At 39.7% G+C, this 27477-nt stretch overlaps 2 protein-coding genes across 5 annotated transcripts in view; one reads left to right on the forward strand and one right to left on the reverse strand.

The window, feature by feature from the left end:
* GDPD4 (glycerophosphodiester phosphodiesterase domain containing 4) overlaps positions 1-24813 on the forward strand; it is a 105387-nt gene extending 80574 nt beyond the window's left edge. Inside the window, exons 13-16 of the mRNA XM_044929331.2 lie at positions 12111-12258; positions 16899-16981; positions 17753-17805; positions 24712-24813. Coding sequence (XP_044785266.1) covers positions 12111-12258; positions 16899-16981; positions 17753-17805; positions 24712-24770 — 343 coding nt within the window. The 3' untranslated portion in view covers positions 24771-24813. The remainder of the gene's footprint in view (positions 1-12110; positions 12259-16898; positions 16982-17752; positions 17806-24711) is intronic.
* Positions 24814-26717: 1904 nt separating this feature from the next.
* MYO7A (myosin VIIA) overlaps positions 26718-27477 on the reverse strand; it is a 106112-nt gene continuing 105352 nt past the window's right edge. For all 4 annotated transcript variants that reach the window (XM_006059597.4, XM_044929327.2, XM_025266347.3 and 1 more), the window contains one exon: positions 26718-27352. In XM_006059597.4, the coding sequence (XP_006059659.4) occupies positions 27263-27352 (90 nt within the window). In that variant the 3' untranslated portion in view covers positions 26718-27262. The remainder of the gene's footprint in view (positions 27353-27477) is intronic.

A 27477-nucleotide genomic window follows, 5' to 3' on the forward strand; every position in this document is an offset into this window, starting at 1 on the left:
ACGATACTGTTTTGTTTGCATAGCTTTTAAGTATAGCTTGAAGTCAGGGAGTATGATTCCTCGAGCCCCTTTCTTCTTTCTCAAGGTTGTTTTAGTTATTTGGGGTCTTTTGTGTTTTCATACACATTATTGACCAGGGAATTTTTGCCAAAGCCAAAATCTATGGTTGGCAACTTGTTATGTAAGTAAATATTGATACATCTCCCATCAATAACATTTGGGTAACAAATGATATTAATACATCTCTGATCAATAATTTGTTCACAATATTTCTTCTATTCCAAGAACACGGTTTACCTTTCCATCTATTTTGCATCATCTTTCATTTCTTTTATCGACATCTTACAGTTTTCAGAGTACAGGTCTTTTGCCTCCTTAGGTAGGTTAATTCCTAGGTATTTTATTGTTTTTGATGCAATGGCAAGTGGAATTGTTTCCTTAATTTCTCTTTCTGATATTTTGTTGTTACAGTATAGAAGTGCAATAGGTTTATACACATTAATTTTGCATTTTGCAACTTCACTGAACTCATTGATAGAGAGATAGGTACTTGTTAGTAATAACAACTTGATTCATATGAGTTTTCTCCTCAGTCATCTTAAATCATGCTTAGGAAGAATCTACCTATATGTTATGTAACAGCAAGGCATACTGAGCAAGAAATGCCATTCTCACCTTCTTGGATTTTTATCTTCTAAAGCAGATGCTCTAAATGCTTGAGAAGTCATGAACAAATAGGCAGAACTAGATGTTTGAACTTGAGCCTAAATATTATTTCTGAAGCAGAATTTTAAGACAGTCTATGGAGGCCACCCAGTAGAAGGCAATGGCACCCCACTCCAGTACTCTTGCCTGGAAAATCCCATGGACAGAGGAGCCTGGTAGGCTGCAGTCCATGGGGTCGCTAAAAGTCGGACATGACTGAGTGACTTCACTTTCACTCTTTACTTTCATGCATTGGAGAAGGAAATGGCAATCCACTCCAGTGTTCTTGCTTGGAGAATCCCAGGGACAGGGGAGCCTGGTGGGCTACCGTCTATGGGGTCACACAGAGTCGGACACGACTGAAGCGACTTAGCAGCAGCAGCAGTAGTTTTCTGGTAGTGTCTTTAGGATTTTCTATGTTATCATGTCATCTATGGAGTCAGTTTTACTTCTTCTTTTCCAATTTGAATTATTTTATTTCTTTTCTTCTGTGATTTCTGTGGCTAGGACTTCCAAAACTATGTTGAATAAAAGTGATAAGCATGGGCCTTCTTGTCTTGTTCCTGATCTGATCTTAGAGAAAGTGCTTTCAGCTTTTTAACTCTGAATATGATCTTAGCTGTGAGTTTGTCATATATGTGGCCTGTATTATGCTGAATATTCCCTGTTTGCCCACTTTCTGTAGAGTTTTTATCATAAATGGATATTTAAATTTATCAAAAGCTTTTTCCACATCTATTGAAATGATCATATGGGTTTTATTCTTCAGTTTGTTAATGTGGTGTTTCACATTGATCAATTTGATAATACTGAAAACTTGCAGTCTTGGGATAGATCCCACTTGATCATGGTATATGAGCTTTTAAATATATTGTTGGATTTGGTTTCCTCATATTTTGTTGAGGATTTTTGCATCTATGTTCTTCTGTGACATTGATGATATTATTTGGAAGGAACACTTCTGAATTCATTGTGTGAGGCCACCATCACTCTGATACCAAAAGCAGAGATATCACAAAAAAGAAAATTACAGGCCCACATTACTGATGAACATGGATGCAATAATCCTCTTATGTTTTAAATGTAAGAATTTATAGCTATGCATTTCCCCCTTAGCATCACCTTTGCTGCATCCCATGAGTTTTTGTGCTTTCATTTTCATTCATCTCCATATATTTTTTTCATTTCCCTTGTGATTTCTTTCTTTATCCTTTAGTTACTTGAAAGTGCAATAATACTATCTTTTATACTTGCCCTTATATTTACTTTTAATGAGGATTTTTTGTCTCCCTTAGACTTCAGTCCCACAAATATGTGAATTTTCCAATTTTCCTTTTGTTAGACTTCTGACTTCATTATGTTTGATTGGATATAATTTGTGACCTAACATATCTAAAGTGAGAGTTGTCCCACATGCACTTGAGAAGAATGTGTATGGGCTTATTGGATTGAGTGTCCTGTCTCTTAGATATAGTTTCTTGTGTTAAGTCCTCTGTTTCCTTATCTTCTGTCTAACTGTTCTATTTATCATTGAGAATGGGATATTAAAATCTCCAACTGTTATTATACAGCTTCAATTTAGTCAGTGTTTACTTTGTAAATTTTACTGGTCTATCATTAGGCACATAAATGTTTTTTTTTTTTTTTTAATTTTATTTTATTTTTAAACTTTACATAACTGTATTAGATTTGCCAAATATCAAAATGAATCCGCCACAGGTTTACATGTGTTCCCCATCCTGAACCCTCCTCCCTCCTCCCTCCCCATTCCATCCCTCTGGGTCGTCCCAGTGCACCAGCCCCAAGCATCCAATTAATATATCTTCTTGCTATGTTGAAACTTGTATTAATATATAATATCCTCCTTTGTCACATGTAAACTTTTTTTACATAGCCCCTGTTTTATCTGATATTAATATAGCCACCCATGCTCTTTTTAGTTACTATTTGCATAGAATAACTTTTCTGTCCTTTCACTTGCAATCTGTCTGTGCATTTGGATCTTAAATGAGTCTCTCGTGGACAGCATAAACATGGGTCATATGTTTTTATGCATTCTGACAATCTTTGATTGGAGAGTTTAATCTATTTACATTTTAAAAATTACTGAAAAGGGGGAAGATTATTGTCATGTTGTTAACTGCTGTCATTTTTTTTAATATTGTTTCTGTCATCTGTTATTTTAATTTGTTATTTCTATATACCTTATCAGAGAAGATAATGGCAACCCACTCCAGTACTCTTGCCTGGAAAATTCCATGGACAGAGGAGCCTGGTAGGCTGCAGTCCATGGGGTTGTGAAGAGTCGGACATGACTGAGCGACTTCACTTTCACTTTTCACTTTCATGCATTGGAGAAGGAAATGGCAACCCACTCCAGTGTTCTTGCCTGGAGAATCCCAGGGATGGCAGAGCCTGGTGGGCTGCCATCTATGGGGTCGCACAGTCAGACATAACTGAAGCGACTTAGCAGGAGCAGCAGCATATACTTTATAATTTTTCCCTTATTTTCTTCCTTACTGTTTTCTTTTGTGTTTAGTTGTTTTTTGTAGTGAAATGCTTAAATCCTTTTCTCATTTCCTTTTTTATATTTTTTTATACCTAATTATTTTGTGTTACCATGGGAATTACACTTACCATCCTAAAGTTATGACACTGTGGTTGAATTTATACAAACTTAAATTCAGTAACATGCAATAACTCTTCTTTATAACTCCAATCCTTCCATTTTCACTTTTTGATGTCAGAAAATTTCATTTTTATATACTGTATGTCTCAAACATAAACTAATAATTCCTCTAAATGGAAGTGTCTCAAATTATGTAGAAGACCACATGTGAAGTTGATAAAGTTATAAAAGTATTAGCTTTTAGACTAATAATTCTGGTTTTTTCCTATAGATCTTTTGCTAAATTATGTATAAAAGACTATATGACCCACCTCCCAGAATATTGGAAATAAAAGCAAAAATAAACAAATGGGACCTAATTAACCTTAAAAGCTTCTGCACATCAAAGGAAACTATTAGCAAGGTGAAAACACAGCCTTCAGAATGGGAGAAGATAATAGCAAATGAAGCAACTGACAAACAACTAATCTCGAGAATATACAAGCAACTCCTACAGCTCAACTCCAGAAAAATAAATGACCCAATCAAAAAATGGGCCAAAGAACTAAATAGACATTTCTCCAAAGAAGACATACAGATGGCTAACAAACATATTAAAAGATACTCAACATCACTCATTATCAGAGAAATGCAAATCAAAACCACTATGAGGTACCATTTCACACCAGTCAGAATGGCTGCAATCCCAAAGTCTACAAGCAATAAATGCTGGAGAGGGTGTGGAGAAAAGGGAACCCTCTTACACTGTTGGTGGGAATGCAAACTAGTACAGCCACTATGGAGAACAGTGTGGAGATTCCTTAAAAAACTGGAAATAGAACTGCCTTATGATCCAGCAATCCCACTGCTGGGCATATACACTGAGGGAACCAGAAGGGAAAGAGACACGTGTACCCCAATGTTCATCGCAGCACTGTTTATAATAGCCAGGACATGGAAGGAACCTAGATGTCCATCAGCAGATGAATGGATAAGAAAGCAGTGGTACATATACACAATGGAGTATTACTCAGCCATTAAAAAGAATACATTTGAATCAGTTCTAATGAGGTGGATGAAACTGGAGCCTATTATACAGAGTGAAGTAAGCCAGAAAGAAAAACACCAATACAGTATACTAACGCATATATATGGAATTTAGAAAGATGGTAACATTAACCCTGTGTACGAGACAACAAAAGAGACACTGATGTATAGAACAGTCTTATGGACTCTGTGGGAGAGGGAGAGGGTGGGAAGATTTGGGAGAATGGCATTGAAACATGTAAAATATCATGTATGAAACGAGTTCCCAGTCCAGGTTCAATGCATGATACTGGATGCTTGGGGCTGGTGCACTGGGACGACCCAGAGGGATGGTATGGGGAGGGAGGAGGGAGGAGGGTTCATGATGGGGAACACATGTATACCTGTGACGGATTCATTTTGATATTTGGCAAAACTAATACAATTATGTAAAGTTTAAAAATAAAATAAAATTAAAAAAAAAATAAAAGACTATAATTACACACCATTGTTACAATAATACTATCTTTTATTGTTGCCCTTGTATTTACTTTTATTGAGATCTTTTTGTCTCCCTTAGACTTTGCACTACTGTCTCCTGACTTTATTTCACCTTGGAGGACTCTCTTGAGTTTTTCCTACAGGGCTGATCTAGTGCCCATGAACTCCTTCAGCTTTCGTTTACCTGCTGCTACTGCTAAGTCGCTTCAGTCATGTCCGACTCTGTGCGACCCCATAGATGGCAGCCCACCAGGCTCCCCCGTCCCTGGGATTCTCCAGGCAAGAACACTGGAGTGGGTTGCCATTTCCTTCTCCAATGCATAAAGTGAAAAGTGAAAGTGAAATCGCTCAGTCGTGTCCAACTCTTCGCGACCCCATGGACTGCAGCCCACCAGGCTCCTCCATCCATGGGATTTTCCAGGCAAGAGTACTGGAGTGCAGTGCTGGAATATCTTAATTTCCTCCTGTGCCTGTGAATCTCCAACAAGACAAATGCTTCAAGATTCTTTCTTTGCCTTTGGCTTTTGGAACTGTGATTATATAGTGTGTCACAGGGAGGATCTCTTTGAGTTCATCTTACTTAGAGTTTATTGGATATTTATATTCATATCTTTCATCACCTTTGGGCAGGCTTCAGCCATTATTTCTTCAGATATTCTCTCTGCTCCTTTCTCTCTCCTTTTGGGACCTAAAAATGCATATATTGACTTGCTGAATGGTGTCCCACAGATATCTTAGGCTGTGTTCCATTTTCATCAATCTTTTTTTGCTTCTTTTTCACAGAATCATTAATATCTATTGATTCATCTTCTAGTTCACTAATTATTTCTTCTGTCTGGTCAAATCTGCCTTTGGATTTTAATATTCAGTTTTTCATTTCATTTATTGAGATTTTTCAGCTCTAGAGTTGGGAGTGGTATTTTCTAGGCTTTCTGTCTATTAATGTTTCTGTTTTCTTCATTTTTAAAAAAATTATATATCTTCTTTTAATTCTTTGAGTATCTTCAAGAGGGTTTTTTAAAACTCTTCATCTAGTATATCTGAAATCAGCTCTTTTCCAGGGACAGTTCTTGTTGATTTATTTATTTTTCCTTTGAATGAAACTGTACTCTCTTGTTTCTTTGTACACCTTGTGATTTTTTTCTTAAAAACTGGACACTGAATGTAATAATCTGGTAACTCTTGAAATCAGAATCTCCTCCTTCTCCAGGGTTTTCTGGGTTTTGCTATCTGTTTGTTTATTTTTTTTTTTTTTTGGTTGTCTCTGTACCAAAACTTAAGGTCTTCTAGGTCTCTACGTGCCTTTCCCTGGCATATGTGATCACTTCATAATTTTCTCCATATATGTTGCTTTTGCATGTCTTAATCTTTAATGTCTGGCTCCAAAAAGGGGGGAAAGAGATAAATGAATGGTGGGGAAGAAAGAGCACCTAACCTTTAAATCCACTGGAAGTCATTTTAGTGGAAAGGGAAGAAGTTTGCTTCAGTGAGGGGGGAGCCATGGTGAGGAAAGCAACAATAATACTGTATTCATTTTCTGTGCACGTCTGTAGCCAGAAGCAGCAATCAGTGATCAGAGCACAGCTCCCCAGTATTTGGAAGATGGTGACTGTTTTGCCCCCTGTGACTCTCATAAGCTGTGTGCAAGCTGCTCTAGGAATGTGGGCACAGCTGCCTGTCATGGAGCTGGGAGTCTGGAAAGAGTAACCACTACTGTCATAGTTGCTGAAACTGACCCATGTTAACTATAGCTTACCATCTAAAACGTCCCTGAAAGTTATAAGACGACAATAGATGCCATAGTACCAAAATATTAATAGTTGCATTAGATTTTGCCAGTGTTATTGTCCAGGATGGGATCAGGTTCCTGGTGCTTCTTTTTCTGCCATCTTCCCAGAATTGCCTGCTGTGAATATAAGTTGTTACTTCTTAACAACTTCTTAGGTTAATGGCTAAGAATGCTGGAGCATGGTAGTTTTCAAAGTTTTCTAAGAAACTTTGTAAGTTTTATTTAGTTTTATAAGAAACTCCCAAACATTTTCAGAGGGCCTGCACTGTTTTATATCCCACCAGCAATGTATGATGACCCAGGGCTCTACATCCTTGCAGTTTATGGCACTGTCAATTTTTACTGTAGCCATTCTGATAGGTATGTAGTAATATCACACTGTGGTTTTAATTTTCATTCTCTGACACATGATGATACTGAAGATCTTATCATGTTCTTAGTTGCCTTGGTAAATAGATGGGAAAACAATGGAAACAGTGACAGACTATTTTCTTGGGTTCCAAAGTCACTGCAGATGGTGACAGCAGTCATGAAATTAAAAGACGCTTCTCTTTCTGCCATAAAGGTGGTGTCATCTGCATATCTGAGGTTATTGGTATTTCTCCCAGCAATCTTGATTCCAGCCTGTGCTTCACACAGTCCAGCATTTCGCATGATGCACTCTGCATATAAGTTAAATAAGCAGGGTGACAATATACAGCCTTGATGGACTCCTTTCCCAACTTGGAACCAGTGCATTGTTCCATGTCCAGTTCTTGCTGTTGCTTCTTGACCTGCATACAGACTTCTCAGGAGGCAGGTAAGGTGGTCTGATATTCCCATCTCTTAAAGAATTTTCCACAGTTTGTTGTGATCCACACAGTCAAAGGCTTTGGTGTAGTCAATAAAGCAGAAATAGATGTTTTTCTGGAACTCCGTTGCTTTTTCTGTGATCCAATGAATGTTGGCAATTTGATCTCTGGTTGCTCTGCCTTTTCTAAAACCAGCTTGAATATCTGTAAGTTCTCAGTTCACGTACTGTTGAAGACTTGCTTGGAGAATTTTGAGCCTTATTTTGCTAGCATGTGAGATGAGTACAATTGTGCAGTAGTTTGAAAGTCTAGATGAATAGATGAATGAGTCCTCTTCCCAATATGCCAGTATTGGCCCAGTGGGGAGTAAGTTTCTAATGCCTTAAGTTTGAGTAGAAGGATATACACTCATCTTCTGCAAAAGCTTCAAAATTGCAACTAACCACTGAACAACCATCGACAAGAGAATTTTGGATCCCACCAAAAAAAGATACCCCACATCAAAGGGCAAATGAGAAACCCCAACAAGATGGTTGGAGGGGCAAAATCATGTTTAGAATCAAACCCCATAGCCACCAGAGATGCTCAGAGGGCTCAAGCAAAACCTTGTGTGTATCAGGACCCAGGGACCCCACAAGAGACAGAGCCAGACCTGCCTTTGAGTGTTTGAGTGTCTCCTGCAAAGGCATGGGTCAGCAGTGGCCTGCCACAGGGACAGGGGCTCTGGCTGCAGCAGACCTGGGAGATGTGGCATGTGGCATAAGTCCTCTTGGAGGAGGTCGCCATTAGCCCCACTGCAGAGCCACCAAACAGACGACCCATAAACTGGAGAACAATTATAACAAAGAAGTTCTCATACTGTTGGAAAAGTTCTAGAGCTCACAACAGATTTCCCAACCTGGGGCTCCAACAAAGGTACTGAGAATTCCCAGGGAATTTGACTTTGAAGACCAATGGGATTTGATTGCAGAACTCCCACAGGACTGGGGAAATGGACTCTTGGAGGACACAAACAAAACCTTGTGCACACCAGGACCCAGGAGAAAAGACCCCACAAAAGACTGAGCCAGACTTGCCTGTGAGTGTCCAGGAGTCTCCAGCAGAGGCGTGGGTTGACTATGGCCTGCCACGGGCTCAGGGTCACTGAATACAACAGTCCTGGGAGCCATGCATGCTGGCATAAGCCCTTTTGAAGGAGGTTGCCATTACCCCTACCATAGTTTGACCTCGGGCCAAACTACTGAGAGAGAACACAGCCCCACCCATCAATAGAAAAATGGATTAAAGATTTACTGAGCATGGCCCCTCCAGTCAGAACAAGACCCAGATTCCCCCTCAGCCAGTCCCTCCCATCAGGAAGATTCCACAAACCTCTTATCCTTATCCATCAGAGAGCAGACAGAATGAAAACCACCACAGTTACAGAAAACTAACCAAACTGATCACATGGATCACAGCCTTGTCTAACTCAATGAAACTATGAGCCATGCCATCCGTGTAGGGCCACCCAAGATGGATAGGTCATGGTGGAGAGTTCTGACAAAACGTGGATAGATATAATCCTTTGTTGGATGTTCTGTTTGCAAATATTTTGTCCCAGTCTATTTCTGGTCTGTAGCATCTCCTTAAGATTCTTCCACAGAACAAAAGTTCTACATTTTTTATTAAGTCTAACATCATTTTCTCATTTATGTATCATGCTTTTACTGTCAAGTCTAAGAGTTCTCTGTCTAGCCCATAGGTCTCGATTTTTCCTGAAAGCTTTGTAGTTTTACATTATGTATTTGTCTGTGATCCATTTGAGTCAATTTTTATATGAAGTATGTGGTGTAAGTTGAGGTTTTCTGGGTTTTTTGCCTATGTATTCCTGTCCTATAGCTCTAGTACCCTTTATTGAAAAACTCTTATCCCATTGAATTGCTTTTACACCTTTGTCAAAAGTCATTTTGACGTATTCTTATGGGTCTATTTCTGGGTTTAAAATTGTGTCCCACGGTTCCATATGTCTGTTCCTTCCCTAATACCACACTCTCTTGATTACTGTAGCTATATAGTAAGGCTTAATATTGAGTAGAATGATGCTCTCTCACTTTATTCTTTTTCAATAAAGTTTTAGTTAATTTTGAGCTGTGCCTTTTGACATACATTTTAGAGTCAGTCAAATTAATTGTATGAAAAAAAAAAAAAAAACCTTGGTGATATTTTGGTAGAAATTGCATTAACCTATAGATCAGTTTGAGGAGAATTTTGTGATGCTAAGTCTTCTAATTCATAAATACATGTCTCTTCACTTCTTAAATATTCTTTGATTACCTTCGTCAATAGTTTGTAGTTTATGGCTTACAGATCCTATATTTGTTTTGTTAATACCTGTGTATTTACATTTCTTTGGGGGTAATTGTTAATGGTACATTATGTTTCAGTTTATATAGGTTCATTATTAATATATAGAAATTGTGAATGGTCTTTGCGTGTTGATTTCAAAAAGTTTTAAAAGGTAGCTTTTTACTACTGTATCCTTATTTCTGTTTTTTGTCTTAATCTTTAAGTGATCTGTAGAATTATCTTAGAGACAATTCTAAGACATTAGAGTTGTCTTAGTTACCCAATATGGGTAAGTAATTGCAAGCACTCCTTTGAAAGTGGTAGTATTATTTTTATCTTACAGTTTTTACACTGAGCCTAAGAACTTGTGAAGCTAGTACAAGGCAAAGATAGATTCAAATGCAGACTTGCACAGAGCTGTTCCAATATGCTATGCCATTTCAAGGTTACAACAAAAAAATTTTCAAGGGATTTACCTGCTGTATTTTGTGATAGGTTTTCCAAAAAATGACAACTTGACTAGAATTACTAGATGTTCTTCTACTTTCTTTCTTTCTGTCTCTTCAGTTCAGTTCAGTTGCTCAGTCCTGTCTGACTCTTTGCGACCCCATCAATTGCAGCATGCCAGGCCTCCCTGTCCATCACCAACTTCCAGAGTTTACCCAAACTCATGTCCATTGAGTTGGTGATGCCATCCAGCCATCTCATCCTCTGTCGTCCCCTTCTCCTCCTGCCCTCAATCTTTCCCAGCATCAGGGGCTTTTCCAATGAGTCAGCTCTTCACATCAGGTGGCCAAAGTATTGGAGTTTCAGCTTCAACATCAGTCCTACCAGTGAATATTCAGGACTGATCTCCTTTAGGGTGGACTGGCTGGATCTCCTTGCCTCTTTAGACAGTGCACAAATACTTACTGGCATTTAGTGCACAGGGAAATTTGGGTTCCATTTCTCCTACTAAGTGCTTTTAAAAAATTCTTTATATTTGAAGTGTAAATATTTACCAGATCAACATTCATTTCTTTATTTCTTCAGTTAACTACTTATGAAGCAGGTACTGGATATGCAGAGACAAGTAACACAAAGTGTTTGCTTTTAATTTGCTACAGTCAGGTGAAGAAGACTGATAGGAAAACAGATAAATAGAGTAAAGGGTGGTAAGCGCTCTGATGGAAGTACATTTGCTACACAATAGTGTACTGCAGCTGGCACATAGCAGCTTATGGGAGAAAAATTGGAGGAATATTTACACCATGAATTGAAATTGACAAATTCTGACGGGGCTTTCCTTTTTCCTCCCTGTCTCCCTCCCTTCCCTCCTTTTTTGTCTTAGGGCATGTAGTTTACTAAAACACTACTATTACTGTTGACATAGAAAACAAGTTTATGGTTACCAAAGGAAAACGGAGAGGGATAAATTAGAAGTTTGGGATTAAAATAAACACACTACTATAAATAAAATAGATAACCGACAAGGACCTAGAGTGTAGCACAGGAAACTAGTCAACATCTTACAATAATCTACAATGAAGAAGTTTCTAAAAATAAAATAAAATTAAAAAAAAAAAAAAAGAATAGATATAGATTTAGATAGAGGTATATGGTTTTTCCTGTGGTCATGTATGGATGTGAGAGTTGGACTGTGAAGAAAGCTGAGCGCTGAAGAATTGATGCTTTTGAAGTGTGGTGTTGGAGAAGACTCTTGAGAGTCCCTTGGACTGCAAGGAGATCCAACCAGTCCATTCTGAAGGAGATCAGCCCTGGGATTTCTTTGGAAGGAATGATGCTAAAGCTGAAACTCCAGTACTTTGGCCACCTGATGCGAAGAGTTGACTCATTGGAAAAGACTCTGATGCTGGGAGGGATTGGGGACAGGAGGAGAAGGGGACGACAGAGGATGAGATGGTTGGATGGCATCACTGACTCAATGGACGTGAGTCTGAGTGAACTCTGGGAGTTGGTGATGGACGGGGAGGCCTGGCGTGCTGTGATTCACGGGGTCACAAAGAGTCGGACACGACTGAGCGACTGAACTGAACTGAACTGAACTGTATATATGTGTAATTGAATCGCTTTGCTATAAACCTGAAACTGACACAACATTGTAAATCAACTATATTTCAATAAAAATTTTAAAAATCAAAAAAGAATAAAATACTACTGTTGGTACAGGAGTAAAGGTATTAAGCCTAGAGCTTTATCCTCATTGCAACATGAGCTAATTCAGCATGTCATATCATAAGTTGTCACATGACCAGGTGTTTCCGGTGATTTAAGCAACAACCTTTCACGACATGGTGGCTGTTTCCCTTTTAGATGTGAGAGTGAGATTAAGTCTAAATCTCCTGTGGGTTCTTTTTCTTCCCAGAGAATATAAAGCAGCTAACATCACCATCAACGTATACCTCGTCAATGAACCTTGGCTCTTCTCACTGGCCTGGTGTTCCAGTATTCATTCGGTGACAACAGACAACATTCAGGTCCTGAAGGAGATCAATCACCCTTACTACTTCATGGTGAGCTGGTTGTCCAGATTGTTCTTCCAAGTCTGGTACAAGAGGAGTCTCTGTCCCCCTCCCCACCCCTAACTAGCACACTGTGTGGTCTCTAGGTGAGCTACTTAAGAGCAGAGACTTGTGTGACATTGAAGATGTGGCATTCCCCCTTCTCTCACCCAGAACCTTCTGTGATTTTTCAGGGAGAAATTATTAATGGTATAATAATCACTGTTTATTGAGTCCTCACCATGTGCCTTTCATGCATAATGTAATGCAGTGCTCTGGAGTTGAATTCAACCCACTAGGAGTATCACCATGGGGAATCTTAAACTTGAAGTTAAGATCCTTGACATGACCACATGAATGCAATATTCAGAATGAGGTCAGATTCCAGAGTTTTGTTACTGCAGCCCCACCTTCCTGAAGGTACCGCAACGATGACAGTGATACGAGGTGTGGGAAAGAAACCAAGTGAAAACTGTGTATCCTGAGCAAAAATGCTTTTGAAAAGGAGAGTGTGTATCCAGCTACTGCTTATGGTTAGAGGCATGGGGCCTGAACATATGGGTTACACTTCCAGATAAATCCCATCACTTATTATCTATGAAGGGAGCCCCAGTTAACCAATTAAATGATACAGAGCTAATTTTTCTTATCAGTGTAGAGGTAGAATGGGATGACTGAGTCAGACACAATAGCCTACAGCAGAAAACTGCTCTGTGACCTCAGTCTTTTCTTGTTCCTGAATAAGATCTCACTCAGATTCCATAGTTTCTCTATAGTTCACTCTTAGATAATTTTTAAAGTTCTTTTTAATCACCAGAAAGCCTCAATTCAACATCAAATGTCTTGTCCAGAGTAATAACCCGAACTCTAAACTGCCTTGAACATCAAAGTTTTAGTCAGAGAAACCTAAATGAGAAGCTTACATATCTTGGGTTGCTTTCTCCATACCTCCAGCCTCACTGGTCCTTGTTTCTGACTTGATCAGGGTCAGGAGCAGGTATGAGGTGATCAGGGCCATGGGCACAATCTCCTAGAGCCAGTACTGCATTGAGGCCCTGTGGTGGGATTGTCGAACTGCTTACTCCTTTTTCCTTGGTGCCTTGGGCAGCATTCTTCAGATTACCCTCAAGGAAACCTTGGATGACAGGTCCCTTGGCATAGGTGAAGCCTCTCTACTTGCCTGTCTCTGTAATATCCTCCATCATGTATATATTATACATTTTTCTAGCATTTTTGCTTTTAAAAATTGGTTAAACTTGTTCAGTATATAAAATTCAATCATTCTGAAGTACATAAATTGGAAATGAATATACCCCTCCATAATCCTATCCCTCTAAACCAGTAATGTCTGAAAGTTGTCCCTTTGGGTATATTAAATAAAACTTTATTAAGTAAAACTTTTCAATTTAATATTTAAATTGATAATAAATTCATGTGATTCAAAATTCAGAGAGTGTAAAGGATGTTAAGTCAAAAGCTTGTTTCTACACCTGGCCTGGGCTTTTTTAAAGGACGCAAGGTCAGTTTGTTCAGGAAGGTAAGGCCTGTATCCATGGGCCTGCCTAAGCAACCCAGACTCTGGGTTAGAATATACTGACTCAGATCTTGGCCCAACCCCTTACTGTGTGAACTTGGAAATGTTAGTTAACTTGTCTAGGCTTCAGTTTGTTATTTGTAAACTGGGGATTAAAGGTACTGCAGTAGAAGCAATTTTGATCCAATATAATCCTGTCTGCTTAGTAGTCTGCTAATTCAAAAATTTTAGATGAGGAATTGTGAAATAAATGATATGTGGTCTGTTAGCATTTTACTATGTTGGAAAAACCTATCTAATACTTAGTGGCTTAAAACTGACAAATATTTGTCACATTCATTATGGTGGTTGAGCGCTTTCTCTGGTCCCAGCCACTTTGGCCGGGCTAGGTGATCTAGGATGGCCTCACCCATCTGTCTAGGATTCTACCGGGATGACTGAGGTCTCTCTTCACCTGGCCACTTATCCTCGATGCCGCCAACTTGCTCACATTTCCCTGGTGGCATTGGGTTCTCAGCAACCAGAGGTCAAGCCCCGTGCATGTGCCTTTTCAAAGAGCTCCCAAGTGTCATGTTTGCTAATGTTCCACTGGCCAAAGATGATCACATGGTCAAGTCCAGATCTAAGGTGGGGGCAGAGGAGAGACACGCTTTACTTCTTGATGGAGAGGAACAACAAAGTCTTATTCCATACAGGCCTGCATTTGGTGAGAAATATTGTGGTCGTTTTTATAAACAACCCACCACATACATAACTCATACATTTAAAAATACTTATTCACCTTTTGACAAAGACTCAAGGTCTTTCCTTTGAGGGCATTTCAGCTGATTGAATTCTGTATTCCCTTGCTTATATATACTCCGAAATGAACCAAGTATAATTTCTAAGTTTTGCTTCCTTTGGTTGTTATTCAGACACTAAATCATGTCCGATTCTTAAAGTCATGGGGAGAATGAGGAATCTACCCAGATTTTCATAATAATCCCACAACCCCTAGTCTCTTACTGTTTCACGCATACCTAATTCATTTGCAGTGTGTGTGTGTGTGTGTGTGTGTGTGTGTTTAGGGCTGTGCTGGGTCTTCGTTGCTTTGCAAGGGCTTTCTCTAGTTGCAGCAAGCAAGGGCCACACTTCATTGCAGTGAGAAAGAAGGCTTCTCATTTCAGTGGCTTTTCTTGCTGTGGAGCATAACACCTAGGGCACACAAGCTCAGCAGCTGCAGTTCTCGGGCCCTAGAGTGTGTGGGCTTCAGTAGTTGTGGCGTGCAGGCTCTGTAATTATGGCTTGTGGGCTCTAAAGCATGCACTCAGTAGCTGTGGTACTTGGTCTTCAGTTGTTCTGCAGTATGCGAAATCTCCCCAGAGCAAGGATTGAATGCTTGTCCCCTGCATTGACACGTGTGTGTGCTCAGTTCCCCAGTCGTGCGACCCTGTGAACTGTAGCCGGCCAGGCTCCTCTGTCCATGGCATTCTCCAGACAAGATTGCTGGAGTGGGTTGCCATTTCCTCCTCCAGAAGGTCTTCTCAACCCAGGGATTGAACCCACATCATCTGCATCTCCTGCATTGGCAGGCGAATCCTTACTCACTGCACCACCAGGGAAATCCTACAGTTTATTTTTTTAATAACTTTTCCTGTCATCATCAAGTATTTCTAAACATCGACTTAGTTTCCTTTGAAAATGCCATCTTTTTTTACTCAATTTTTACAGATCTGAGTAATATTTAATTATACTGCACAATCATAACAAGTACAGTTGTTATAAAGCCATATGGACAGTAAGAACAACTGATTCTTAGTGACTGTACAGCACACCCAACGGGCATCTTAGAGCAGGCCAAGGCATTGGTCAGGTTCCCATAGGGCATTGCTGCTGCTGCTAAGTTGCTTCAGTCGTGTCCGACTCTGTAAAACCCCATAGATGGCAGCCCACCAGGCTCCTCTGTCCCTGGGATTCAGGCAAGTATTCAGGCAAGAATACTGGAGTGGGTTGCCATTTCCTTCTCCAATGTATGCATGCATGCTAAGTCGCTTCAGTTGTGTCCAACTCTGTGTGACCCTATGGATAGCAGCCCACCAGGCTCCTCTGTCCATGGGATTCTCTACGAAAGAATACTGGAGTGGGTTGCCATTTTCTTCTCCACCATAGGGCATTAGGAGCCTTAGATTAGTGGAACTTGGTTAAAAGCTTCTACTGTACCTGTCTACTAGATCTGTTCAAAGGATTGATGTGCAAATACCCTTAACATGCTTATAAAACTTCCTTAGTTCCTATAAATGCTCATTAATGTTAGTTGTGCTCATCATTATCACAATCATTTGTGTTATTGTTGTTAATATTATCATTACTAATCAGTTCAAGAAAAGACCTTGTGATTGGGTGGAAAATGGCATAAGAAAGAAAAAAGCATGTCAGACCCAGTACCATCAAGTAGTATTGGAGGTGAAATAATGAAGGTAGAAAGGGAGGATCAAACCAGGGAATGTAAAAGCTCATGCAAGTGAAGCTAGAAGATGGAGCTTTGTGAAATGGGTGATTTATGCAAGGAGACTCAAGAAGTAGGCATGTTAGTCTTGGTTAAGAATTGTATTTTCAACATGCTTCTTTGAAGTACCATGATTTAGGGGAATGATTCCTAAATGCTGGTTCACAGACTGATTACTTGTTTCTGGAGGGCAGAAATTCTAATTCCTGAGTCTCTAATGAGGCCCAGGAACCTGTATTACTAAAATCTGATGCTCAGGTAGATTTAGATGCACAGCCAGGTTTGGAAAGCTGTGTCATGAGCACAGAGAGCACTGGAAGTCAAGAAACTTGGGCTTGTAGTCCCGGGTCCAGAATAGACTTGCTATGTGACATCTCTGGGACTCACTCAGACCTCAGTCAAGGGTCCAGTGTGTGGAGTGTTTTAGCCCTTGTAGAGCCCTTGGCACATGTTAAGAGGGGATTGTTAGGATAGCAGCAGGTACCCTCTGTGTTTGACACCAACTCGGGCAATCGTGGTTCCTCCCCCTGCTCTGCCCCTGCTCCATCCCTGGTTCAAGCAAGGGACTTGATCCACGTGAGCTACAATCCCTTCCAGCTGCAAACTCCTATAACTGTGTTTTCTGTTTTGCAGACACCAGATTTCTATATGTTCATGTGGATTTTCTTGGATATTCTTTCTGCAGTTTTCATTGTTGCCATATTTTATTCTATTTGGTAAGCATTTATTTGTAATTTTAAATGATTTTGTTTTCCAAAAATATAAATGGTTTTACAGAAATTTAAGAAAAAAACAGTTACATTCTTCCTGTAACCCCACGTGGCAAATCCTCAGGGAGACAGGGTTTTATCATCCTAACCTCGCATTTCTTCTCATGCTGGCTGCAGGTCCTCACACCACTTCTTCCTCCTCAACACAAGATCATATGCTAAGAATTAGCACTCTCACTAAAGCTTAATCAAAGCCTGTTAATACAGATCCCGTGTGGATCAGTTGGGAGAGGAGAGGGGTTGAAGACTGTTCAGAACAAGTGCCTCCACCTTCCCCTCCTTCCACAAGATGGGACATAGCAAGGTGCTGTGTAAAGAGCAAGCTCACACTCCAGGAAGCCTGGGTTTTAGTCCTGGCTTTTCCTTTAGTTGCTGGGTGACCTTGGGAAAATCACTGCCCCTTTCAAAACCATAGTCTTTTTATCTGTCAAAAAAAGTGAGGTTTGAGAATTCTTGAGGAAAAATGCTACAAGGTTACAAGGTTCAGGGTGGGGGAGGGGACATCTGGTAGAAGAATTTTAGCTAGAAGGGACCATGGTTCCTTAGACCTCATCATGCCCATCATTTCATTTGAGTTAGCTTTTAAGGGGGGGATGCTACAAACCCTCTCCCTAAGGTAGCATTTGACTGGGTAATGTTCTTTTCTGTCCACTGCCTGTTATTATTGTTGCTTTGAAAGAGGTCTGTGAGGCTCATGAACACTCTGCTTCCTTCTAGGTTGAGAGAAAGCCAGAGTGAAAAAATCCTCCAAGGTATCACCAGTTACACAGGTAAAGTCAGGGGCCTAGCACCCTCCCATCTCTTCATCCCTACCCATTGCCTCCAGGAGGCAGGGCCTGCCTTTAATGTTCCTGACAAGAATTGAAGGAGTCTAAAAATCAGGGGGTGGGAACCAGTGAGAAGCTGGGAAAAATAGGCTGGGCACAGATACTAAGGGGCCCTTAATATCCAGATTCATTGTGGACTTTCCTCTCTTAAGCAGTGAGACTCCTTGGAAGATTTTTAATGTGGTTGTTTATTTGCTCTCTTGTTTATGTATCCATTCATCACAATTATTATTGAGTACCCACTTTGTGTCAGGCACTCTGAGAAAGACTGAAGTACCTGAAAGCTCTCTGTGGAGGGCAGCTCAAGAGAACAGAGCTCTGGCCCACAGAGAACCAGTGAGGAAGCCGGCAAAGGTATAGCAGTTGACATCTTTGGTTCAGGCACCTAGGTAGGACCAGGACAGGGAAGCTGCCATGCTCATCGGGCTGAATGTGCTTTTTGTGGCTCCAGTTGTGATTACGTTGGAAATTAGAAAGAGAAAATTGCTGAGATCCTGGAATTCTGGACTAGAGTCTAGGCTTTGCATATAAACAATCAGGAAATGACAAATGAGTTTCAACAAGGGAGCAATATGCTTAAACTTCTGGGTAAAAGGTAGAATAGCAGAATAATGTATTATTCAGCAAAATAACTCAGGACTGAGTGAGATAGGTCCAGTAAGGGAAGGGAAGCTAGAGTTTATTATTTAGGAGGTTGTGGAGATAGTCACATACTAAATTACTGGTTTGGGAAGCCAATTCAATGTCAGAGAAAAAACCAGTTAGGAGGCAGTTCATAATACAGTTTCCTCCCATAGCTCTTGAAGCCTTAAGTAAAGTTGGTACAGTCACAAAATCATGAATTAATTTAACTTCTTGTGGACAGTGGTAAAGATCTTGAGATGCTGTGTACCAGCTGGCAGTGTTCAACACATACATTACTTAGAGTTGTAGGAATGGGTCCATAGAAACCATGAAAAAATAAATTCAGAACTTTGAAGAGCAGAGGTCTTTCCTAGTATACAGTTGAATGTTTTAACCAAAATGACTGAAATTTCTTAAGATATAGAGTGATCTCCAGTGACTCTGTTTTATGGATTTTAAAAAGATCACTCTGCTGGCTATTAAGACGACTGAAGGCTGTGTTCCAGCTGCCTTATGGTTTTTAGTAGTTTATTAGTAAACTAGGGCTTCCAAAATGAAGTACCAAGGACTGGGTGCCTTAAACAACAGATGTTTATTTTTCTCATAGTTCTGAATTATGGTTTACCTTAGTGTATGTGAGTGTATTTATCTGCTTAAGGTTTGCTAAATTTCTTAGATCAGTAAGAAAATAAATGTTCTGTCTGTATTTTTTTAAATATTTTTCTCCCACTACTCTCTTTCTGGGATTCCTGGTACCATTTATTTTTATTTTTAACCTATTAAATTTTTTTTTAATTTTTTTTCTTTTGACTGCCCTGGGTCATGGCCGTAGCACATGTGATCTTTAGTTATGCCCTGCAAACTCTTAGTTGTGGCATGTCAGATCTAGTTCCCTGCCCAGGGAGTGAACCTGGACCCCCTGCATTGGCAGTGGGGAGTCTTAGCCACTGGACCACCAGGGAAGTCCTTTATCCTATTTAATTTTTATGCTTCTTTTTGGATATATTCTATTACTATATGGTTAGTTTTTAACTGCTGTGTAAAAAATTACCAGAAACCTAGCAGCTCAAAACAACACAAATCTATCATCCTACAGTTTATGTGGGCTAGGAGTCCAGGCATTGTTTTGCTGGGTCCTCTGCATAAAGTCTCAACAGGATAACATCAAGATGTTGGCCTGGACTGTAATCTCATCTAAGACACAGAGTCCTCTTCCAAGTTCACTGGTCATTGGCAGAATTTAGTTCTTTACAATTACAAATATAAAGCCATCCATGTTGTCTTAATCATTCTTGAAAGAGTTTTGCTCTAAGAGCCTAGAGACTACCTTCAGGTCCTAGTTATAAGGCTTTCTCACAACATAGCATCTTACTTCTTCAAAGCCAGCAGGAGAATATCTCTTGTAACAGATGGATTGAGAAGAACAAAGGAGACAAAACAATACACAAAACAAATAGAAAACAAGTTGAAACATGTCATACATTCGACCATTTTATTAATTACATAAATATAAATGAACCAAATTCTCAAAACCAGGAGTAGCGAATGTCGGACTGGATAGAAGAAAGGAGGACCCAAACATATGCTGTCTAGAAAAGAAATACTTAAAATATAAAAACACAAATGAAGTAAAACAAAAAGGATGGAAAATAATATGCCATGTAAAAATAAGCATAAGAAATAATATCTGAAAACTTCAAAACATGGAGCATTACTAGAAATAAAGATTTCATAATGATAAACAGTTGCTATATCAGGAAGACACTGTAAATTATATACTTAAGAGCCAAGCCTCAAAAGACATTAAAAAAGAAACTGAAAGAAGTCACACTCAGAGATTTTAAGATTCTTCTCCCATCACCTGAAAGAACGATGCACAAAAAATAAAATAAGAAAGGATATCTGAATACTTTCAGAGAACCTGACAGAAAATATTATAATTTTTCTATTTTCTATCAGTTTTCTAATTGACAGAAAATATTACATTCAATAACTGCAGAATAACAACATTTTCAAACGTACATGGCATATTTGCCAAAATAGACCACACATCAAGCCATAAAACAAATCTAGAAGAGATTGCTGATTTACCTCATACATGGACACAGAGAATTAAGCAAAATGAGGGGACAGAGAAATACGTTCCAAACAAAAGAACAAGACCAAACCTCAGAAAAAAAACTAAATGAAATAGGGATATGCAATCTACCTGCTAAAGAGTTAAAATTAATGGTCATAAATGTGATCACTGATCTTGGGGGGAAAGATGGAAGAACAATACAAACTTCAACAGAAAGATAGAAAGTATAAGAAAGTACCAAACAGTAGTTATAACTGAACTGAAAAATACATTAGAAGGGTTCAAAAGCAGAATGGATGAGGTAGAAGAATGCATCTGTGAGCTGGAAGACAAAAAAAATGTAACTCACCCAAACAGAGCAGAAAAATGCAGAAAAATGAAAAAAGAATTTTAACGTGATGAGACATTTGAGACTGCATCAAGTGTAATAATATTCACATTATAGGGCTTCTAGAAGGAGAATAGACAGAGAAAGAGCCAGAAAAATTAAATGAAGAAAAAGTGGATGAACACTTTCCTAATATGGGGAAGAAAGCAGATATCCAGATCCAAGAAGCCCAGAAAGTTCCAAATAAGATGAACCCAAAAAGACACACACCAAGACATATTACAATTAAAATGGTAAGGGGAAGGGGAGGGAGGGGAGACATAATTATGACTCCTCATAATTATGAGGGGAGACATAATTGTGTGGTTGTATGGTAGAAACCAATACAACATTGTAAAGCAGTTATTCTCCAATTAAAATAAATTTTTTAAAAAAGGAAATAATACAAACATTCAACCATAGTACAGTATGAGTATTCTCTTAGTTGATGAAATACAATGTATCCATTAAAAAATATTAAACTTCCACATTCATACTCATTATGAGTCTAAGGGTCAGGGTACAGAAATGTGTTTGTGTATGTATTGTATGTGTGTGTATATATGATTTTACTAAATAGTCTTTTTTTAAAAAGTTAAAGATAAAGAGAAATCCTAAAAGGAGCAAGCAAAAACCAGCTTGTTACACACAAGGGAAATCCCAAAAATCTATCAGCAAATATTTTAAGCAGAAAATATACAGGCCAGAAAGACAGGTATGATATATTCAAAGTCCTGAAAAGAAAAAAATGTCCAACCAAGAATTATCTACCCAGCAAGAGTTGAAGAGGAGAGATCAAGAGTTTCCCAGATAAACAAAAGCTAGGCAAGTTTCATCACCACTATGCCAGTTCTGTAAGAAATGTTAAAGGGACTTCTTTAAGCTGAAAAGAAATAGCACTAATTGATAAGAGAACATGCAAAAGTACAAATCTCACTGGAAAATGTACATATATAATAAAGGTAATATATGAATCACTTATATGAAGATTAAAAAACAAAAGTAGTAAAAATTACTGAAATTACAGTAATTAGTTATGGGTGCCAAAAATAAAAATATGTTAACTGTGTCATCAGTAAATTTCAAAAGATCAAAATCCCACACTGTTCTGTGACCACAAAAGAAATTAAATTACAAACAAATATCTAGATAATCCTAAATACTGAAATTAATGTATTTCTTAATATTTCATTAATCAAGGGGTTAGTCTCAAGGGAAATTGGAAAGTATTTTTAAAGGATAATGCATATACAACAGCAAAATTTTGGGGGTACAATTTAAAGTCTAACTTAGAGGGAAATTTGCAACTTGAAATGTTAGAAGGTAGATTGTTAAGGTAGACACTTAATCAATATTTAAACAATATAAAAAAGTAAATTTTTCTCCAAATGAAGGACATAATAAAAATAGGAGCAATGAAATAGAAAAGATAAAACAATAGAGAAATTTTTTTAATTTATTTTTAATCAGAGGATAATTGCTTTACAATAATGTGTTGGTTTCTGCCATACATCAACATGAATCAGCTGTAGGTATACATATGTCCTCTCCCTCTTGAACCTCCCTCCCACCCCATCCCACCCCTCTAGGTTGTCACAGTTTGAGCTCCCTGTATCACACAGAAAATTCTTACCAGCTGTCTGTTTAATACATGGTAATACATATGTTTACATGCTACTCTCCATTTGTCACACCACCCCCTTCCACCACTGTGTCCACAAGTCTGCTTTCTATGTCTGAGTCTCCAAAACAATAGAGAAATTTTTTTAAAGTGAAAAGCTAGTTCTTAGGAAAGATAAATAAAATTGATTGATTCTTAGTAAAATGAATGAGGGAGAAAATTTGATTGCCTGTATGGGTGAATGATTAATGAAAGAGGGACTATCTCCAAATCCTAAAAATATAAAGGGAAATTATAGACATTTTAAGCCATTAAATTTGAGAATTTGAATGAAGTAAACAAATTCCTTGAAATGTACAACTTACCAGAACTGAGAGAAGTAAAAATAGAAATTTGTAATAACCCACTGTCTATCAGAATCAAATCTGTGTATCAAAAACATAGCACAAAGAAAAGTCCAGACCCAACAAGTTTCACTGGTCAATCAAATATTTAAAAATAATACCAATTTTATACCAACTCAGAAAAAGAAGGCAAAGGAACATTTCCTAGCTGATTCTTTGAGGCCAGCAATAATCTTACATAAAAGATATCTAACAAAGATAGTATAAGAACTAAATGTATAGATCAGTGTCTTTCATGAACTTAGACATAAAAATCCTGGACAAAACATTAAAAGATTGAATCCATCAATATAAAAGCGGGTAAAACATCTGGAGCAAGTGAGAATTATACCAGCAGTACAAGATGAATATGTCATTTGAAAATTAATCAAATTAATCTACTATATTAACAAAAACATAACTGACAAAATTTAACAACTGTTTATGATCAAAGCTCTGAGTAAGCTAAGACTAGAATGAAACTTCCTCAATCTCATGAGAGATGTTTATTCAAAAACCTCCAGCCAATATCATTTTTAACAGTGAAACAGTATTTTCCCTCTAAGATCAGAAATAAGGCAAGGATATCTGCCATTTCTGTTTGGCATTGTACTAGAGATCCTAGCCAGTTTAGTAAGATAAACAACAGGCATAAAGGAAGAAGTAAAACTCCTGATATGATTATTTACATTAAAAAATTCTATATTCCTCTAAACCTACTAGAACCAGAAACTTAAGCAATACCTCAGGACACAAAAAAATCAACTGTATGTTGATACATTATCAGTTAAAAGTTGTAAACTTTAAAAATTGAAATAGCATCATTTAAAACAGCATAAAAACATAAATAGGAATTTTAGGAAGATACTGTAAGCCCTCGCAAAGAAGATAAATGATTGGTCACTGAAAACTACAAAAGTTTAGTGAGAAAAAGAAGACCCAGATAAATGGAGAAACATAACACATGCATGCATTTGAAAATCTAATATCATAGATATTGGATGTCATGGAATTGAATTATAAATTCAAGTGCAATAAAAGTCCTCTTTGCCTGTGAGGTTGACAAAAAAATGAAACTCATGAGTGCACCTGTTTCTCAAGACTGAAATTACACTCAGGGCAAAAGTAACTGAATTCTGGGCTTGCTTTTTAGGATTTTCACTCTCTCCTAGATTTCAGTTCCACTGTTCCTCATTATATAGTAAATCCTTAAATAAATTTAAGATGTGTCCTTGGTTTTGTACATTATCCAGTTTTTAATTTGTCTTTCATAAGAATCTGTTTCCTAGCTGCATTACTATAAAAAGTCTCCATTGTCTATTTTTTTCTATCATTCAATTAGAAAAAAAGCTGTATTTTGAGCAATTACTGTGTGACAGACACTCCTGAGCACTGAATATGGGGTGACAAGCAAGACAGAGTCTCTGTCCTTAAAAAGCTCCCATTTTAATGGAGAATGTCATTTTTCTATTCAAACTGCTTTGGAAGGAGTGGTTATGAAATGCACAAACTTTAAGCACATATTGATCTCTGCCTTCTGACAGCTCCCATGGAGTTAGAACCTCAGACAATAGACTTAAACTCCAGCACCTTGATGAATGGAGGACCATAGCAAAGTCTTCCCAAAGCCTGGGTAGGGAGAGAAATAGGGGGAAAGAATCTGAAATGGTAAGAGAGGGGCTGACATTTTAAAGATGACTAGGATTTTGCCATGTGACCAGCAAAGGTTGGAGAAGTGACTTTGGAGGAAACTATGTTGTTTTCTATCCCACAGAAACTCCAAGTGTAAGAAGTCTCCACGAAGAAGTTTTGAGAGTTGAAGAAACTCGCTAGATTTAACCAAAAGCAAAAGGGAACATCCAGGCTCTAAATCCATTATACCAGAGGCTCTCAAGGAAACCACTAAACCAACCATGCATCCCAAGGATGATGTTAGACAACCTGTGGCCACATAGCTGGTCTCTGAACCCATCCAAGCACCCATTTCAGGGGCCAACAGAGAGGCCACCCTCCAAACTGCAAACTGCATTGCCTACCATGAAGGCAAATGAACCAACAATTCCCTCCATGGAAGACCCTCCTCCTGAAACATAACCTGAACACCACCACCCCCATTGCTTCCTCCCAATAATCCTCTTTTACGATGGTTTCTACCACATCCAGAATGTTCTTCTCTTTTGGGCTGTCTTCAAAGAAGAACTAGCCACAACTTGTTGCCGCCTCCTTCTTCTTCTTCCTCTCTGGGCCCACGGTGAACTGATGGTAGAGAGAGGTCAAGAAAGAAGTGCAGAAGAGCCAGGGAGGCTCTCAGGAAAACCATTTCTGGTCTCACCTTCCATCTCCAAGTGATGAGCAAAGGGAAAACCATGTGATCCTGGAGGTGGAGCTGGTTGCTCTCCGGGTGAGACAGGATTTGTCTCATCCTGACCCTTCATAATATTCCCCGCTAAAGGAGTGGCTGTGGTGAACATCAGCATGTAAATAAAGGCAACTTCTCAGGAACTCAGAAGGTAATTGATACACTCTTTGCACCCCTCTGTGGCCACTCAGACTGACAAAGACTAGGGGATGAGTGCCAAAATGATGCCATCCAGAGAATGAGGAGTAGTGTGGGGCATGAGTCAAGGGCAAAGATCTCATCCCACACACATATCCTGTCATACAGTGTGCCTGGGGTGCTTCCTCATAGCTGGTCACTGGCTGATTCCCCACTGGGGTGATGGGCATAACCCAGTGGCCTTTGGCCATCAAGGGAAACTAGATCTGAAATCCCAGTGTTAGAAACAGCAAGTTGCATTCCACCCGTGTGACCATCACCTATTCATGCTCCTTCTCCGGGCCTCATGTTCCCATGTATACGGTGATGGGCAGGGGCAGACACCACAGTACGTTCCCTGTGGCTCTGGTTTATCCTGGGCTGACAGCGGAGTCCTGTAAGCATCGGTGGGGGAGGGCTGCCTCGGACAGCCACACTGTCATCCCAGAAAGCAGGGCTGTCTGGTTTGGGGCCTCCATTTCAACAACAGCCCCTCCACCTCCCACACAGGCATCTGGAGAGAAGAGTAATAGCACTTCCTGTGGAGTGGTTTGTCACCTACATGCAGGTGACCCCAGACCCTTCAGAGTTTGAGGGCAAACGAGCTGGACTGGCCAGGCTGAATATCAGGGGTCTAGAGGACAGATCACTAACATGCCAGTGGCAAGAGGATTCTCCCCCTTCACTTCTCCAGGCTCTCATCCCAGCCACAGCCCAGAGGGATGCCCCACCCCTACATCACACCTTCCCCATCTGAAGCTCTCACCCCTAGACCTGCCCAGGTCATGTCCAAACTTGATTGTTCCATCCTAGTCACAAAGTAATATTTTACAGACACCCACTGGACATAAGGATTAACCCAAGGCAGCATGGTTTCTGGGGTTCTTGGAGGTTTCTTAATGGACCAAGGAGACATTTCTGGCAGGATACAAGGGCCACTCTGGATCCACTGGCCCAGAAGCTGGTCCCCGCTCTGGATCTCCAGCCAACCACAATTAGGTCTCCACCTCCCAGGCTGACATCCATCATTTCCCCTCAACCTACCCCAGGCCCAGCCTGTCCCTTGAAGCCCCTTTTAGCACACTATGGGCTCAGGCACCCCAACCCCCAAACCCAGACAGCTTGATCCTGCACACACAGACCACAGAGAGAGTTATATAGGCCACTACCCCACAGATCCCTGTTCCTGGCCCCACACACTGCCCCCTCCCACTTCCCCCAGCAAGGACACTACCAGACCAGAAGATAAAACACAGGCTTTATGCCTGAGATCATCAGGGGAGATTTACAGCAGCTCAGCACTCACACTGTAATATTTAGAAGCAGTCTGTCTCCTTCATCCCAGCTGAGGCTCCCAGACTTAGGGGTATTAAGCCAGTTCCTTAGGTTTCAGGATAATCTGTTTGGTTGTTCCCAGCATAGAGAACTAGGTCATCCTGTTGGTTACATTTCCGGGCCATGACCTCAAAAGAGGTCACATGGTAGAGCTAGTATGAGTTAAGAATGACATCCGAGGAGCACAGGCTTTTACAACTGGGATTGTCACAGCAAGCCAGGACTAGACCCAACCAGGTGCTTCAGGCTGGATGGAGGGAGTTCTACATCCCAGCAAGGTCACCTCACTGGAAGAAGGATCAGAGGACACGTTGGTGCAGTCAGTGGTGGCCAGCTGGTTCAGCCTCCCTGCCTGGATAGCCCGGGTCTTCCCCTGGATGCAGAGGTAGCTGATGGTCCTGAGCCAACTGCTTCCTTGCGAGTGGGCACAGGGCCAGAGCAACAGGGCCACTGTTCACTTGCCACTCCTGGAGCCCCGCTGTTTGCTCATGGCCGTAAGCATCTGGCTAATATAGGAAGTCAGGAGGTCATCCATCTTGTAGCCCTGGAAAGAGCAGCAAGAAGATAAAACAGAGCACCGAGTAGGACACAGCCACCCACTCTTACCCAGAACACAGCTCCCAGGAAACTGCAGGGGACAGAAACCTGGACAAAGGCAAATCCTGCCCC

This window comes from Bubalus bubalis, chromosome 16, assembly GCF_019923935.1.
Source record: "Bubalus bubalis isolate 160015118507 breed Murrah chromosome 16, NDDB_SH_1, whole genome shotgun sequence".
Taxonomy (NCBI): domain Eukaryota; kingdom Metazoa; phylum Chordata; class Mammalia; order Artiodactyla; family Bovidae; genus Bubalus; species Bubalus bubalis.